This window comes from Diachasmimorpha longicaudata, chromosome 4, assembly GCF_034640455.1.
Source record: "Diachasmimorpha longicaudata isolate KC_UGA_2023 chromosome 4, iyDiaLong2, whole genome shotgun sequence".
Taxonomy (NCBI): Eukaryota; Metazoa; Arthropoda; class Insecta; order Hymenoptera; family Braconidae; genus Diachasmimorpha; species Diachasmimorpha longicaudata.
The window spans coordinates 10312750-10331315 of NC_087228.1; the positions used below are offsets into that span (position 1 = coordinate 10312750).

At 42.8% G+C, this 18566-nt stretch overlaps 3 protein-coding genes across 13 annotated transcripts in view; 1 reads left to right on the forward strand and 2 right to left on the reverse strand.

Annotated features, from left to right (window-relative positions):
• LOC135161373 (transcription factor Sp8) overlaps positions 1-14876 on the reverse strand; it is a 66171-nt gene extending 51295 nt beyond the window's left edge. The window contains exons 1-2 of one of the 3 annotated variants that reach the window (XM_064118879.1): positions 14239-14876; positions 14085-14172 (exon numbers count right to left, since the gene is read on the reverse strand). The gene's annotated coding sequence lies outside the window, so the exon portion shown is untranslated. Of the gene's footprint in view, positions 1-14084 lie in introns of all 3 variants that reach the window. The other 2 variants (XM_064118881.1, XM_064118882.1) reach the window with 2 other exon arrangements.
• LOC135161382 (uncharacterized) overlaps positions 1-18566 on the forward strand; it is a 125781-nt gene that overhangs the window by 96272 nt on the left and 10943 nt on the right. The gene's annotated exons all lie outside the window — the stretch shown is intronic.
• Positions 16483-18453, reverse strand: LOC135161380 (transcription factor Sp5-like). Its single transcript, XM_064118891.1, has 2 exons — positions 18177-18453; positions 16483-17790 (listed from the first exon to the last, which is right to left on the reverse strand). Exons 1-2 carry the CDS (start codon positions 18201-18203, stop codon positions 16855-16857), a joined length of 963 nt encoding a protein of 320 aa, XP_063974961.1. The 5' UTR covers positions 18204-18453; the 3' UTR covers positions 16483-16854.

Consider the following 18566-nt stretch of genomic DNA (forward strand, 5'->3'; position numbering starts at 1 on the left):
TGCACACTTTGGTCTACTCAAGCGGTGGCCAGATGGTTGAACAACACTGGATATTGTCAACACCGACAAAAAAGACTAGCAATAATTCGATGCACGAACATATCATTTTTTTACACCTGAATTTGTCAAAATAATTGATCCGACTCGTGTGGTATCGGCCAACTTTCGAAATCTGGAATTCTTTGAATGGGGAGTAGAGTTTTAAAAAATCCTAAAGCAAAACTGCATATATTAGAAAATTTCCCATTGGTCGTTCCATCCTTCATAAATGCTAAAGACCCGCTCCCTTGACCTGGCGCTTGAAACCCTTCCGGAGGTTCAGGCCACGAAAAACAATGTGAATTCTCCACGCTCTCGTATCCGGGAGAATTAGGACGCTCTCCTTTCGGCATTTTCGGTAAATTTGTGTGAATCTTTCGTTACGCATTTTTTCCTGATTTCCGAGTCCATTATATCTGTCAAAAATTGATGGCTCTGGGTAATTAACATGCAGTTGAGACTTTCGGTTTTTATGCCTCTGTCTGAACAAAAAATGTCAGTGATAAATAATATTTTTGTGCGCGTACTTTGTCGCAGTTGATCGAACACGAAAAGACGGGACACGGTGTCATTATGTACACAGAATAATTACCCCTATCTGCCCCATTCACCATTCACTCATTTAATAACTTGATTTTTCCCCGGCAATATGGCTGCTTGTAATTAACCAATCGTCGTACATGTTATCTGCAAATAATGAATCGTTCCATTAATCTGGCCTAAGTATTATCATTCTCATGTACATCGACAGAATGCAGTGTAGATGGCGATGGGGTTGGGTTAAAGTACACGTAATTTACCGAGGTTCTAATTTGTCAAAGCTTCATTACGTTCAACCAGTGGAGACCCATACTTAGCGCACCGGCGTTGAGGTAATCATAGTTTAAATTCGGGTCCCATCCATTGAAAATCAGTGGCCCCAACCCGCTTCGCAATCAGGATTCCCCCCCGAAAACGAAGAGGGAGCGAGAGGAGATGGGTTATTGGATGGTGACGAGAAATTGAGAGGGGGTGGAGGCTATCATGGGGCATTTGATACGCAGCAAGTCATCAATATTACATAAGGGGATATCCTACAATGTCCAGGGCATCAGAGTCGCAGACATTATGAGATTGAAATTCGGATTATCTTAATTTACCGGGATGAAGTGAGTTGATCGTTCAGGTGCCTGACAAAGTCATTTAATTTTACGGTGGAGTACGGTAATCATAAAAGTTCGGAATGAATTTTCCAAATTTACGGTCGCTGGATGCACTGAATTTTTTTGGAACATTTTAAATTTACGTTCCCTCACTACACTCACCAGTGTCTAGCTTGAATATCCTCCTTCAACTTATTGAATTTTCTCTGTCATAGAAGAGGGAGAAAACCGTCGGTGAAAATGTATTCACTTCACTTTCACAATTTTCTCCCCGCAACCATAAAAATAACCCGAATGATGATGACTGCAGTCGTGATCCAGAAGAGGAGGAGTCGTCATAGTCTACCCATCACTATTCCTGCAGTACGTCCCTTCCCCAACTCAGTACTGAGCTAAAAAAAATACCCCATCAGCCGGCAAAAATCTCACTCCACCCTTTTTCACATCGCCGTCATTCCGATTATTCATCCCCGTCACCTTTCGATTTCCTCATGTCCATAAATACATAAAATAAATTGAATTATCCTCACCGGCGGTGTAATGATAGGTTAGCCATCTCGTCCCCAGTCTCGTCCACTCATTTTTTCGCATCGCAACAGAGAGACCATCAAACCTAGGAACATTTTAGTTTTAAATCCCGGACTAATTAACATCGGGTCAAAAGGTACCGCCATGCCCTTGACCCTTCGGCGCCCATGGAAAATTACTCTTCTCCAATATCAATCTTCCTCAGTTGGAGGGAGCTCTGCAAGTGTCCCTACACCTCAATCAGATTCGATTGTTAGAACGAGCTCATTATTTCATGATAAATATTGTGATTCACTCTGCCCTTTCAAGTTCACACACTGCAGTAAAGAATAAAAAAAAATAATATCATAAAATCACTGCCACTTTCTTCTCCTCCAAAGTAAGTCCATCATCTCCCCTAAACGGAAAATTAATAAAGTCCCCCTCGCCCCCCGATCATAAAAAATTAATGTTGAATTAAACTCGAAATGAACTGGTTGATATTATCAGTCCGTAAGTGCCACGATTGGAGGCTTTATGATTGAAAGTACGTTCCTTACGTGCATAAGTTGTTTTGGAGGGGAGGTTTCGGGACGCAGTGCAGCAGATCCCGGTGAAGTCCAAGGCAATCGGATCGACCACCAAAGTGGCGGAGATTGCTCATGCCCAAGCACGGATGAGCATGTACCGAGAGAAGTTGAAATAAAAAAAAAAATGATCAACCGTAATAAAAATAAAATCCGACGAGGAGAGAAGCTGATGAGAAGGCTTGGATAGGGCAATCATCATACGCAGCATTGCGAGGAGGCGGAGGTGCCGAAGAGGAGGGATGAATTCGACACAGAACAGGGGCATCGTGGCAGAGCAGTGTACGGTGGAAGGCCTTCTAAATAAGAAGCAGCACGCAATGGGACTGAGATTGTTGTACAAAATGGGGCAAATCCTGCTTGATGCGATGCTCGTGGTTACGCTTAGTGTAGACTGTACACTCTAGAGAAGAGGATCGCCCACTCACGTGAAATTGGAGCGAGCTTTAATCGCAAATAAACCAGGTGGAGGAGAGAGACCCTGATTGCAGGATTAATTGGATGTATCGTGAGGTAACTGCGGGAGCGTGAGGCACTGGAGATTACCCCACCTCAGCGTTGCCTGGGTAATTTTCAATTTATTTACCAGGAGAATTTTATTTAATTGAAAATGAAAAGAACGCTACCAGGATTTTTTGAAAAAATCTGCTGACACTCGGGGAAAATCGGAGGGGGTGAGTCATCCATGTCCTCTGGTAGATACGCCAGTGGAGTTTTAGGAGACGATTCCAAGTGTTGGGGAAGTTGGCTGGTTGAAAGGGGTGGAGGCGGACTATAAGCGACGTGACCGCGAAGGGAATCGACGCTTTAGCATTCTCCTTGGAGCTTGGAGTCGTCCCCTTTACGTGACTCTGCTGACTCTGTGTTTTCGTAATTTCGAGTGGAGCTTCACAGAACATTAGGCAATGACGATTTTCCGGTTTATTATTTTTATCGAAACAGTGGTGAAAATTTTTTCCAACAAAGGGTTATTATGTTGTACAGTGGAAAAACTAAGGGTTAAGTCCGACATATCTTTTTGAGACATTTTTTAAATACTCAAAAACGTCGGGGGAGAATCACAATTATTGAGAAATGTTCACATTTATTTTTACAGCCACTGGAGGTTCTCCATTAATCTCGGATCGCATGTGAAATTGTTTTCATCTTACCAACAAGGACACGGCTAATTGGAAATCAATAAACACTAGCATTGCCTCCCCATTGGTTCCGAACAAACGCGAATCCGGGGGATTCACGGTGACATCAGTGAGGGGCGCGCAAAGATGCTCGAATGGGAAAAAAACCGAGGCCATATAAAAAAGACCGTGAAAACGAGACCCACTCGATTGGAGAGGGCAAACAGCCCCATAAAGGTTCCTTTCCCGCCAGCCATGGGTGAATGGACCCACCACAGAGAGGAAAACGGACACACACTCCTCCATCGTCCACCGGAGAAATGACAGAGATGGAGCGCAGCCATGAAAAAAGAGGGAGAGAAAAAGGGAAAAAATCGGCGAAAAAAAAAGGACGAGAGAAAGAATATAAAAGTCCACTTGAACTCGAGAGATGTGTCCGATCATCCGGTGAGCATAAAATGCTCTCATGAATATCTCCACACTCCCTGGAGAGTGTCCCCAACGCTTTCCATATTTTTGCAATAATTTCACGACATCCCATTGAATTCACTCGAGACACTTCTCATCACGCAAATTCACTCACATGCGTGTCTGTCACTCAGACGAATTTGCACACTTCGATCTTCTTTTCTCCTCTCAAATTTCATATCAATTCGTATACGCGAACCAAAGACTGAAAACCATAGCCGAAGCGGTTGGTTCTTCCACCAAGGTCGCGGAGAAACGTATCTCGTAGGGATCGCGTGCCAACGAGTGAGTTTTCGCTCGTTGAAACGGACCGCATAATGACGATATTTTCTGTCGGCTACGTGCAAAGAGTCACGGATATGTACCCCCTTCGTCGGTTGGTACTGACCAGTAAACCCTGTTACGCGGAAGTCTTCCAGGTACATTCAATATTTTTCAACACAAAAAGTGTTTCGTCACTAGTCGGTTAATACGAGGGTTGAGAACACCGTTTAGCGTTTCAAAGGTCAGATATATTAATTTCTCTTAAAAAATGGGAGGGAAAATTAGGAATGTGCATTCCAGGGAGCCTTTTGCACGTAAAACAGCTGAAATGAATGTCTGGGTATCGTGCAGCTCTGGTGGATGATAAAAAATACCCAAACAAACGGAAATCCGTTCAAATTCATTCATTTTCAATTTTTTGGCGGGCTTTTTACTGCTGGAAGGATATTAATATCGCAGTGGCTACATTCTCAGGGGTTAACGGAGGCAAATTGAAATACTGGCGTTTTCATTCGTCGTCTAATCGCTGACTCGATTAATCCTTTCTTGACAGCATTGCAATTTTCTCCCTCCCTCCCTTCCCGTATGAAACTATTCACCTCCGATTGTATTCAAATACTCAGGAAGAAAATTCTGAATAAAAACTAGTACAAGTGTTTCTGGTGATTTCTGGCGGGGGATATTAAAATCCCTCCAACCCCTTCACCACCTTAATGTCCATTTTTTGCGAGATTCGAGCGTTCCTGGAAATTCAAGGCACGACGAGGTGATTAAAAAAACGAACACTCACTCTCCCCCTCTCGTAATGCCACCGAAGGTCGCGTGTTTTTTTTTTTTCGGTCACACATTAAATAAAAAAAAATATCCCATTTCAGCCGAAATGACGATGATTTTTAATTTCTTTTTAATTTTCCCCGCGAGCATCCATGTTTTTCCCTCTTCCTGGAATCGAAATCGTGGAAGTGATTGGGTCGTTACACAGCTTCAAAGAAACATCCATCCCTCTCCTCCATTCGAGAGTGATTATCCTGGGCCATTATACGTTCGACCACACGCGAACGATCGCGTCGTTTACATCGACTTGAAGATTATCAGTGAGATTAAACCGTTCGGGAGGCTTGAGTGAGATACAGAAGCACTGGAGAATGTGAATACATTTGGATTGACCTTTTGCCAAGTGAACGAACAAGGGTTTAGCCGTGTATGATGATGAGGGGACAGAGGGGATGTAAAAAATTGTGAGTACGGTCAACGATCCTGGAGCGGCCATCTTGATGCGATTGAGGAATGTACGCCCAGTGAGCGACGGGGTAATTAAAACGTAGTCAGTGCTATCTGAGATCCCCAGGGCTCAGAGGAGTTACACATTCGTATAACTAATGTATATGCACTTGTCATCGTTATGTATCTGTATTTATGGCAGTTGTAACAACTTGTGATTGGACGTTGTGCGGTTGTGTGGATCTTTGAAAGTGGCGACTGATGTTTTTTGGGTGGGTTTGTTTGTGATTCGTTTGGCGATAAAATTATACCGGTTATCATCGGTATTAATCGAAGCGCTTTGATGATCAAGGGAAAATTGAAGAGCTGCAGATATTTGGTGGGATCAGGGGGTGCAGGGGTAGAAATTTTTTCAACAGTCTTAGTTATTAGAACTGAGATTCATTATTATCATTGACTTTTCCGGGTAATCGTTATTTTATTTCTCCGTACGGAATCATTCCATGTCTCGTCCTGGAGCTTCCTATTGGCAGTGGGTCGAGGTTATTGTTGAGACGCACTTGCACTTACCCGAGTTCGGCGAATTCATTGAATTATACAATTGACAGAGTCCGACAACCCCGGGTTTTCAGAGAAACTACGATGAGGATCTCAGTCTAAATAATTCTTCCCAGAAAAAAAGAGAATTTGATGAGTTATCGCGTAACATGAAGGAGGCGAGATCACATTTAATAATAACAAAACTCATCAGCTGACTGGTAGGGACACTCACCCCATAACTTGACGCCACAAAATTCAAAATCAATTACATAAGCTGGGAAATAAAAATTGAGCAATTGGCTGGAATCATGAGAGTGATTAGAAAAATTCACCTGTCTACTTTGCATTATCGTTTCGACATATCGAAGCAGGTCGACGCTTGGGTTATTTAGAAAATGGCGGTACCTCACGTTTAGTGCCCAAGGGGCCCTGTCGATTACTCAGGAATGAGGAGATACCGGTATATCTCGGTTACCCTTTTTCTCTCCCTCGCCAGAAAATCGGCGAGTAGAACCAGAAGACCAGCTGTGCATGCGAATCCGTTGGCGCCTGATTTACACGACGAAAATAATAAAAATATATGCACTCGTAATTCTATTATAATGTCTCCCATGTTATTTAGCTGTACCATTAGGGTCTAGTTTTGTGGAATATCAGTTAACTATTTGTCATCGAGTCGATCAATTATTTTAAATAGACGGGAAGACATTCCCTCTAAAAAATACAAGGCAATTATGTACTTGCTGCTGCTTCTAGTAAATGAACATCAAATAAATGGAGAAAAAATAATATATCATGTAGAACATTTGTTCTGGGTGGCTGGCGTGAAGGAATCCGTAGTCGTTGTCCACTTGGTAACGGAAGCAGTCGAACACATTCCGCATAACTGCACGAATAAATGTGAGGAGGTGGTAATAGAATTTATAAGGAAAGGAAAGAAAGTGCAGGAGTTTAAAAAAAGACTATAATGTGGAAGATACAAAGGAATAAATGGCGACTATGTGGTGAGGGTAAAAATGTGTAAGAGGATTTCGTGCGTGCAGTTTCCGAGATTTCTCAGAAATATGCCGGAAAGAACAATAAAAATAATCACTTCAGTAAAAATTAATCCAAGATGCGACTCGACCCCTCTCACCCCCTCGTGTTGTGTATGTGTTACTTAGTTGTATGGATCTGTTTTATCGCGCCTTAATGACATTTAATTGCTTTCCAGCGTTATGCACTCCGAGGCAAACGAGCGGAGTAATTCATTAGTGCGCCTTGTTTGTTATGAACAAGAGACAATTTCAAGTGTTTCATGCAATAGTTCAGCTACACGTTGTTACTCGAGCCTGGGGGGAGGGAGATTAATTGAAAACTGTAATAAAATGTCCCCATAACGACTGAATTCCATGAAATTCAACGATTATTTTTGGGTCAGTGAAGACAAATCGCCTGGTGGAAATAAATACTTAACTATTTAAATTTAATATGCTCAGTACAACTCGGGGATGTACCCGAAATAACTCTAATACGCGATTAAAATCGAATCAGAAAGCAGTTAAATCAATGAATTTGTTAAACCACGGGAATGATTTTTTGCGCTCGGCTGCACCCGCGATCGCGTGGTGTTTGTAATTTTGGAGATATTCTGGGAATTATTTCGGAGAAATCCTCAAAAAGTCATCAACTAACTGTCACTCCCTGTCCTTGGCTCATTGTCGTGTCTCGCTTTGAGATTCCCTTCGACTTCTCTTTTTTTTTTTCTCGAGCTCTGACCGAAAGTTGACCGCAGAAAAATCAATCAGGTGTAATCCCCAGAATTCCACAATGGTAACGGGCTTATTTTTCGTAACACATTGTGACCATCACGTGAGCTGTGAACGTTAAAATCGAGAAACAAGTAATACGGGCAAAAAGGCCACTTTGGAGATAGGATGTTTCAGCGTGTGCCTCACATTTTTCAGCCTCAAAGTTAACTACACCAATACAGAGGAGATTTCCAGATACCAGCACGCACCTGTCTCACGTATGAACACCTTTTTGACGTGGTATATCTACCAAGTGTACACATGCAATACCATATACCTCTCACTGACAACCATCGGGTAAGGCCTCTTGACGCACCTCCGTGACGCTGTAAGGCATGGTTAAAAGACAGTGAAACTCATCCCTCCGTGAATTATGAATACTTAAAGTAAACGACATTAACGCTCACTTTGGACTTATAACTGCGATGAATTGTTACGATTGTTTTAGCCATTATTTTGTTGACTTTTCAAATTGTTCAATAGCACGAACCAATTACTGCATTTATTTGATGGAGCGTCAAATATCCTGCGATATTTACAATTTGTTAAAGCCAAATTCCTGAGGAATTTCATCATGAAATATTCCGATTTGTTGCCCTGATCAATGAGATGTCACTGAATGACTCACTAAATCCAGAAAATCTAAAAATATTCTTGCAAACTGGCGATCAATATTCCATTAATTCCAGATCGGCAAATGATTGAAATTGAGGAAAAAGTGGATAAATAAACTGGGTTTGCGTGGAATACAGTAATAATTTTTTGCGATGTTAATGCATCACCATTGCATCTAGGGTATTCAAGAGAACTGTCCTCTCGTGACCCCCTCATGCAGTCCATTCAAATCGTTATCTATCGTTGTAATTACCACACGATTATTTCTCCTTATATTTTTTTTCACTCTCTACACTTATCCTCAGACTGTACATATGCCCAAAGTGTGCGATAAAACTTGATTGTCACGAGCCACGCACATTTGACTCGGTTGAAAAAAAAAATCACTTTTGTCATGTGTCTCCTTCCACATTTTTTTACCTCTCTAATTTTTTTACTGCAACTTCTATTACCGGTAATTATCATTTGTATAATTTTCTCAGTTTCATGACTGTACTTATTACTAATACTTCCTGATACTGATTTACACGATTTCCCAAGAACGATAACAATTTCGAATATAATTGCGACTTGACGCAAATAATATATACGATTTCAATGATTAAATTGATTTGAATATCGAGGCATCAGTGAATCATTTGATATTTACACGCATTTACACTTCTCACGGGTGGATTATTACTTAATACTCGACCTCAACCGATTTTTTTTCTCCTACCATTTCCATTTGTCTCAACTGCATGGCCTTGAAACACCGAAGAATTGCACTAAGCTCATAAATATATTGTAATATCTAGCATACTAATTGACATAATTATGTTGCAATTAAAAATATAACTGAAAATTACCAGATAGAAAAACGTCGTAAATTAGAATGACTCCTGGGGGAGGATAGCGCGTGTAAGAATGAACGGCAGATGAGATCGAGACATTGCAATAAAAAATCGCAAACACTTAAGAGCTTGATAAAATAGACTGACTCGAAGTCATCACGAAAGGCGCCGAATCCGATGGAGCCCAAGATCGAGACTGACTCGAGCCAAATATTTGCATGTTCGATGATACTGCGACCACCTGTTCCCGGCCATTTGTTCTCCTGAAATCTCTCGCGACATCTCTAATTGACCCACCACTTGTGCCCATGAACCCTCATAAAATTATTTCAATAATTCACCAGCCCCCTCCCCTCACTCCTGAAATCACGTAAAAATAAAGCAGCGCAGCGACACGATCGGTGCAAAAGAGTAATTACCCCTAGTCCATAAATTGCCTCCGGAAAAAGAAGCTTCAGGGTTGTGGCATTCTCTCTGGTTTACTGGCGTGAACTGGTGCAGCTAGCAATTATTGCATGCTTGTGGCATGTCCAGTAATTATCAGCGTACCGTCCATGTCTGTAGTAGTCCACTGGCCTTCTCCCCTCAGCCCCCGCCCCCTGTTTCGCTAACTAAAAATTCCCCCATTGAATTCAGAGGAGGAAAAAAGTACTCCTCCGAGAGGGCAGAGGGGTTATAAAAATTGTACCAAGGTGTCGGGATTTTGATCCTCGTAATGCTGAGGAGAAATAATCTCCTCTTCTCTTTCATCGTTGGATGGTATAAGTCGGAAAGAAAGTCGAGGACTCACTCGTGTGTGGGTTTTTTTTTAAGGGTAGAGGGCACACATACGAGAAGTTGAGGAGGAAGAGAGAGAGAGAGGAGAGCAGGTAATTGCTAGGCCGACGGGTCGATAATGAGCCCTGGGCTTCGGGGAACCGATTACACCCGGTCCCGAGGAGCCAGGAGAGCAGCCAAAAAGCCGCTGGAAGTGGTCCCCCTCGTGAAAGAGAAGAGCTGGATAAGACCACTTTGAGGATATACAAGTGCAACTGAGATGGATGGCAACTTCTCTGGATCTAAAAAGAACCAACTCCCCGTGTCTGGCCGTCCTCTGCTCGTCTATGAGGTATGGGCCTGATGGAATCCTCTGGTTCCCACAAAACTCCAAAATTGGATGAGATTTTTTTCCAATTTATTTTTTCAACCCAACGTAATTTCTTCCTTTGCAGGAATATTACAAAATCGATCGGCGGAGGGGCGGGGATGACGATTAGTCGGAAATATCAGTGGACATTAGTCAATCGTCACGGTGGTGATGATCCTTGTGTCGTGTCGTCCTTTGTGGTGAAAGAGTCAATTATGGGGAGCAGTGAAGAGGTTAATGGGGTTAATTCAAGTGAGGTGGAGGATACTGAGGGACAGCAGGAATGTGATTTCTCAATTGATTGGACTTGGACGTTCATGAGATTGTGAGGATGATTTGGAGTGTAATGCGCGCTTGGCAGAACTGACCACGAAGTGGAGAGAGCCCGCAACGTGCGGACGATAGACCGCGGACTTCGCGAACGCTTGGTTGATATTCAAGGTAAAAAATCGGGTAATTGGGGAGTGACTTGGAGGTATTTTTTGATGAAATTAAATTGTACTGCCATCTTAGGACGCGAAGACATGATGGCAATGAAAAAATTAAGTTCAACTCAATTGGGTGAATAATTTGAATGTGGTAATGGAGATACGGGGACCGGATTTAATATCATTTTTTTATTGGGACTCACACCAGGTGTGTTCCCGTCACGAACACTCTGGGAGAGGCGGTAAATCTTGGTGTTTTGAAAGCCAAGGACTTGACTATAGTTTCCGTTTTGAGGGCAATTTTACGATCCATTTTCCAGCCCTCAGTGAGTAAATATCCGAATATAACCAGACAGGTTCAATATCTGACAAAAAAACTATGATCAGAGCTTAATTGTGAGAAGCTCAATCATAACGGAATAATCCAGTACATCTAACGGTTACTCCGTTCAAGTTGATTCTTATACACGAACACGAGGCTTTCAGATAGAAAACAAAGTTAATGGTTTACAAAATTACTGAAAAATAAACTGCGCGACGTCCTCGATCGGCGCCAACTTTTCTCCCCCTCACCCTCTGCACCACCTCGCAACATTACTAATTGCTAAATTATCGAGACTACGTGGAAAGAGGGGCGGGGGGGGAGGGAAAACGGCAGGTCGGAAGGCGAGAAAAACCTGAACTTCCTGCATGCAATGGACAGCCAGGATTATATATCTGATGTATGTCTACAAGATGAGATATTATTCCCTCAAAGAAGAGACAGAGGTTGGGACTAAAAGTAGAAGGGATGAGGTGGGTGATCTAATTTCCCGGGCAGTCGTGCAGAAAATGATCTGCCGGTTGCGATTACGAAACGGCTTCCAGTCTTTGCCGCTGGGCACACGTTCCTTCTTCATTCTCATATTTCTGAATTTTTTTTTTGTCAATAGTTTTTTCTGTTTTACTTTTTCAGGCATTTTTTTTTGTTTTTGCTCTCGTTTTGCAATCAACCTGTCGGACTTATACACAGTATGACGTCCGTGGAGATTATCGACGTGTCCTGCATGTGGAAAATAATTAAGAGAAGCTGTGTAGAGATTGTCTTTTGAGAACGAAAAAATTGGGGGGAGGAGCCAAATAATTTATTGGCTTGCATGACAAACTACGATATTTAATTTTAATAGCAGTCAATATTTTACCGAATTAACATTTGTTGGGCCGTAATGTACGGTTCGTTTGACCGAGGGAATTTTCGGGGCTATTTATTTTTGACAATAGGGCGATTAGGTTGAAATTTTGAAAACGGAACAAGTGAAGGCCATTAGTACTTAACGGAATTATTATTTCTTAATATTCTCTTCATTAATGAATAGAGTTTATATATCAGGAGATTTTTCTCCCTCATGAATGAAAAAGTACATTTCGAGCTCGTATTGAAACACAATTTTTTCATACACTTAACAACCCCAGTGGCGAGCCATAAGTCCTTAATGAGCAGTTGATTTTGTTAGTGAATGTGGGCTTTTGCAAGAGTAATTTGAATGGACGCGGGGAGATTGGAGTACTGCGGTCTGCTCCTGTGGGCGCCTAGTGGTATGGAAATTAGCATAATGAGGGAGAAACGTTGGTATTAATGCAGACTAATTAATAGTGCGTTTAAGTCGTTTCAAATTCTGAACAAATCGCCAATAGCCAGACGTTTCAACTGTGAGGAGCACAAATGAACGGAGGAATTTATATCACCCTGATAAAATACTTAATAATTCATTCATCACGCGGGCCCCAACAGGTTGGAATTTTTGGATCTATTCCAAGAATGATCCCGTGTCACTGATGTCTTAATTTCAACATTGCATAATTCCGCAACAGCTGTATCGCTCCCTCCGTCCCGATCGCCGGCGGATTGCCTCCATCTGGTGCCGCTTCGTCCTGATTCCCCATTTCGCCGCAAGAACTCCCCGTGCCCTCCAGGGGTGTCTTCGATACTGTCGTGCCTTCCTGAGCCAGCAGGTGTTAAAATGCCACCTCAAACAAACCGCTAATGATCGACAAATATTGGCGATCCTCGGGGACACATTTCGTTGATTTTTATTGCTCCCAAATGTACAGAAAAAAATCCTAAGAATTTTGTTCTCACCCGGACATTGAGAGAAATTCTATTGGAATATCTGTCCTCAGGGATTAGTCAACCAAAATATTTTCTCCACTCGTGGCAAAATGTGGAATAAATCTGAGGGTAAATGAATGTGCCAAATTCAGTGAATTTTTCCGATTTAGTTTTTAAACATCTTTTTATGGCGCGTTAGTTTCGCTCGTCCGCCGGCTCAGTGTTACATCTCCCACGAGAGTATATCCCACCTCCTATTTTATAACCAGGCAACAGGAAAGATCCCGTATATTCCCTTTCAGTGCTATACTTTCCGATTCCCATTGAGCGAGACGGCAGTAACCCGAGGCTCTTTTTCCATTGTCGATAATTCTACAAAGACCAACAGCTCTCCCTCGCACATTCTCCCCCGTTCAATGCAAAAATACCGCGGCCCTAAATCCCCAAAAATCACAACTGCACTCTCCGACGGACAGTAAAAAAGCCCATCAATTTTCCGGATTTCATAAATCTCGTTAAGTCCAACAAAACCAAAAATTGTTGGAGAAAAAAAAATACTGAAATTATTTGAACCTTATTTTCGCACTGGTGAAACTTTCTTTTTATTCCCGGGTGGCGCCTCAGTTGGGATATAAATTAATTAGATTTGTGTCGGGGGTGTGGCTGAAGGGATACAGTGTGTGCCGGCACGTTTTGTTGCCGTCTCTTCTCTGAGTTCTCTTCGGCATCGAAAAAACTCTTCATTGCAGTTAGTCCTTTACAGTCACTCTCAAAACTTGAGCCCCATCGTCTCGCACCTTCGAAAATGTTTTTTGAATCGTCCGCATACGGAGGGAATTATTAAATCAAAATAATGTGCCCGTAAGTAAATTCAAATTGTTGAAAATTCAAATGTCCCCAGTTACATCACGAAAGCAAGGTCTTCCCGGTTTTTAAGTCGATTCTGACCCATTCTATACATCACAGGGCACCAGGTAGACCCGTACGAGGGGCCCCTGATGTATAGGTGGGCGTTAACGGTTGTAGTAACATAGTAACTTTTATTATATTGGCGAAGAACGCGTGTGACGCGCGGATACAATGAGCCCCGGGGCCCGGCCTCCTCTCTCCCTCTCTCTTTCACCGGGTCAGTCTCTCAAGGGGTTAAATCATCGAGAAAGGTCGCGGTGACTTGAAGAGAAACGGACCATCCAACTGATGATACTGCCGCGTTAATTTACGATCACTCATAATTTACTTCTCAGTTGAAAGAACATTCAAGTTAATGTATCGAATATTAATCACATATTCATTAATTATTGTGTTAATTAAACTCACATTGATGGTGTTCAAGGGTGAGGGGGTGGCTCCCCTGCGGCCACCGCCGCCCCCGACCTCAGCCTCCAGTTTGACTCCCGGAAAATCCCTAAAAATTAACGCTCACGCACTTCAAACTACAAATTAAAAATTTCAAATAATCTCACTGATTTACTTATTCACTTGTGTACCAGTCTACCTCACACACTCTCATCTCCCTTCGAGACATGTACCATAAACACGAAAAAAAAAAAACTCACAATTATTCGACAACAGAAGAAACAAATACACAAATAACGGATAAATCAATCGGTAAATTTAATGAACTTGAAATTATTCGTGTGATTGGCAAGCACTGATGGTGAATATACGTCGAACACGTGGATGAACTATCGGAGGTGCGCCGGAGAGCCAAGAAAAAGGAGACAGGTCGGTTCCACCTTTCCTCCCACTCCAGTTCTCCTTCCACCGTCTCGTCTACCTCACGAGCAATCGCCGATTATTTTTTTTCTCCTCTTATTTTAAATCCCCCGGGATTTTTTTACACGTTAGACACACCACCGAGTGGACCCAGAGGTGGCGCAGGTGATTCTCCACCAACTCGGCTCTGCGCATGCGCCCAAGACAGTCCTATCATCAATCCCCAAAAATTCCGCCTGCAATTGAATACCCGTCACCCCAAAAAATTTTCCACCCTCGAGCGATCCTTATATTTTCCCCCGAAAAAAATTCCTCAGCAAAACCTCAAAAATCGTCTCTGAGGTTTGAAATAAACCGCGAGTTGTGGCCGGTGCGGTCTTTGAATCAGTTGCACACTAACGTTAGTGTACTTGGCTTTTGAACGCGACTCTGGAATTGCTGTGGCGCCACCCCCTCCCCATTTTACACCCATCGCACATAACCCACCTCCTTCTCCTCTCCTCGTAGCAATGTTGCGCGTCCTCCTCGGAGGCCTCTACAACCTCCCCACCTCTTTTGTCCCTCATTCAAAACCTCACCCACCTTCATGCGCCTCTCTCCACCTCTTTGCCTCCTCTTATTCCGTCAATTCCTAAAGCCTCTCTCTCTCTCTCTCTCTCTCTCTTTTTCTCCTCTTTCTTTTACCTCCTCGTCCTCACGGATTTTTCCCTATAATTTACTCTCCGGTTGTCTCTCCATTCTTTTTCTGTCGACTCTTTTTTATCCCTTTTGTTAATTCTACTTTTTTAATTCTCTTTTTCCCTCTCGCTCTCTCTCACTCACTTCCCCCTTTTCGGTCTTCCCTCTGGTTTTATTTATTTCGTTTCACTCCTCTCTTTCACTCGGGATGATGTATATATATGTATAAAACGTGCGGCCAGCCATGAATCTTTGCCGTTGCGGCGAGAGAGCTCTGGCGATGCCGCAACGCCCATTTAATAGTATCCTCGTCGCGCGCCTGAGCCACACGGGCTTTTTCCACTCATCCTAGTGCCATCTGTTGAGCCTCCGATGAAACTACGTGCAGATTTCAGTGTATGATGAATCGTGTGGTTTACCCCCTTTTTTTACTTACTTACTCCAATGCATCCGAAGACCATTTCACTCGGCATTATTGTATCTCTCACTTTGCACGAGGGGCACACGAACCGTGACGAATTGCCTTGCAAGCGAGGAGAAGTAATTAGCAATAAATTTTAGCACGAGCTATGAGGAAATATTTATTTTACATTTCATATTTGTCTTTATCACCTCCGGAGTGAACTCATTCAAGGGCGCCCCTTCGGTCTGAATTATTTCAGTCCTTTTGGTTTCAAATGGGAGCTTTCTATTGGTTGAGAGGGAAATTGCGGCCCGTTGGGGGTTGGGGGAGTCCCAAAATGCTAATTATCTCAGATTTTACTTGAATTGTGTGCTAATGAGCCCATGAATTTAGGAAAAACATTGGCCTGGTTTGTTGGGCCCTCGGTTCGCACCCATCCATCCCATGGGGGCTGGAGTGGGTGTGACCCATTAAGGATCAAACCAATAACTCCCCCAGGTTTTTTTATTCAATGTAGCAAAATATTTGTGATTTTTTTTTGTTTCTACTCAGAGAGAAATATTCGGTTGATGATTTCTTCGAGAATATTTGGTGCTATAGAATAAAAGAGATGAGTTTCCCAGTGCATCAGTTTTTTTTCACACCTTCGTTTTTCATGCGATCGAAAAATGTGGTGATCCCGATTCCGAAGTGGAGATTGAATCCGGCACCTGCAGGTAGAGAATTCCGATGTGAGGATGTATTTTTTCCCGAATCCCCAAATGATCATCATTGTAACCCCCAGGCACAGTGAGACGTATCGAGTGACAGGAAGATTCCAGGGTGAATTCGATATCCAGGGATGAAAAAATTATTCTATCTACCAAACCCATCTTCCCCCCAGCTCCAATAAAGAAACTTCAGACACACTTTGTTGAATACGCAATAAGCGCACTTTAATGATATTTACATTAACCAAGAATGTATTTACACTAAAAATAATATAATTTTATGTACATATTACGACAAATAAAGTCTCCTGTCAAGGGTCGTAATTTTATGTACAAACATTTTATTTACAATTTTAATATAAAGCAAAATAGGCACATTGTCACAGCACCTGAATCAGTCAACATAGATCTCCAATAATTTTTAAAAATATGTACAAATTCATGAAATCGTTCGTAGCGTTGGAGGTCACTGACGAACTAAACAAAAATATATTCCATCAATATCAAAAGATATTTAGGCACCTGTCCATCTAAAATTCCTACCAATTTCATCCCCCTCCCCCTGCAATTTCTTCGCACCTTAAACCATTGAATATGGTACCATCGGGATGAACTGATGACTCACGATAGGGATCTCCATCTTCAACGGCTGATTTTCCTTATCTTTCTGATTTTTCTTCTTCTGGTTCTCATGGGTCTTCATATGTTTAGTCAGATGATCACTCCTCATGAAGCGTTTAGAGCAGGTCTGACAGACGAAACGTTTCTCCCCCGTGTGTGTCCTGAGATGTCTCTGGAGTTCGTCGCTCCTGGTGAAGCGTTTTCCGCAGAATAGCCAATTGCACTGGAAGGGCCTCTCCCCAGTGTGCCACCTGAGATGTGCCTTTAGATGCGAAGTCTTTCCGTAGACCTTCTTGCACCCTGGAACATGGCAAATGTGCTGACGTTTGCCGTCAGCTCCAACCTGATTGCCCCCGCCCATTTGGCAGTTTGGACAACGGCACTTGGTGCATTTCCTTCCGGGTTTTGGCTCCTCAGCGGGCGGCGTCGGTGGCCAGTGATAAGGACTGGTGTGGCCGGGACTGGTGGACAATCCCCCAGGACTCGGCGGTAAATTGTAGGGCTGAATTGGCGGACACGGGCCGAGTTGCGGCTGCGGGGGCAGATGAGTTTGCGTTGTCCAGGAGGTGGTGGTTGGAGGCATTGGTGGCATTGAGTAGGACGGCGCAGGTAAAGAATCGACGATTTGACTATGACTTGAACTTGGGAACCAGTATGCCGGTTGACTGCTTTGAATATGATGACTTGGTAACGGAGGGTTGTAGGTGTGGTAGTGCATCGGCGGGGGACCGTAGTCCATCGGGGAATAGGATGGACTCGGCATCGAAAAAGTTGGCATCGTTGTCATCGTTGTCATTCCCGTCATCGGCGCCATTCCCGACATCGACGTCATTCCCGACATCGACGTCATTGCCGGCATCGACGTCATTGGTGATCCTACCGGCGTTAGATTCCTCTATAAAATTAATAGAAGACTTTGTTAGGAAATATTTTCAATTCAATTTTATTGAATTGTTCTGCGTTTTTTTTTTCTCATTCAATTCGCCGGTTTGGATTGACGGGCTACAATGAGGGGTTGAGCCGATAAACATCGAATGAAATGAAATGAACTTGGGGATGATTTAAAAAAAACAAATGAAAGTGTTTGAAATTGAGAATAATTATTGCCGTTGGAGAAAATAAGCAGAGTATCAACAACACGGAGACCGGTCAGAAGCGTTCACGCTTCGAATGTAATATTACGGTAGATGATTACTATAATTCAAAATACAGCGCTGTTGTGCTGTGATAATTCAACGTTAAATTATTGTATACAGGGGATATATGTGGATAAGAACAAACCTGCTGATACGGCATCACATGGACCATCAATTCACACTTTTCTTCAATTTTGTTTTTTTTTTATTTATTTCACGTTTAAAACTTTTTTTTCCCCCGTTAATACTCGCCGAGTAATACGAGGTTCACACCCACAAGTAATCCACAGTTGAAGGTCAGAGTTCGCTCGGAAGTCCAGACATTGATTCACAATTTGACGAGAATGAGAGAAAATAAAATGTTTAAATTGGAGAGCACGTTGCCGTTGTTCAGCCACGGGCGCTCGCCAGATAATTGCTGGTTGGTGAGCGTGTCGCCTGGGTTTTAATAACCTAGTGGACAACGACCAAGGCAAGGAGGGAGGCTCACTACACCGACAACCAGTCCCTGTCCCGTAAACCCAAACCCCGGGGG

What these genes read in the sequence shown, in the direction of transcription:
- LOC135161380 (XM_064118891.1), bottom strand. Translation starts at nt 18,203, where the DNA reads ATGGTCCATGTGATGCCGTATCAGCAG. An exon ending in ATGTGATGCCGTATCAGCAG is followed by an intron (nt 17,791 to 18,176) that starts GTTTGTTCTTAT and finishes TTAATTTTATAG; the next exon opens with AGGAATCTAACGCCGGTAGG.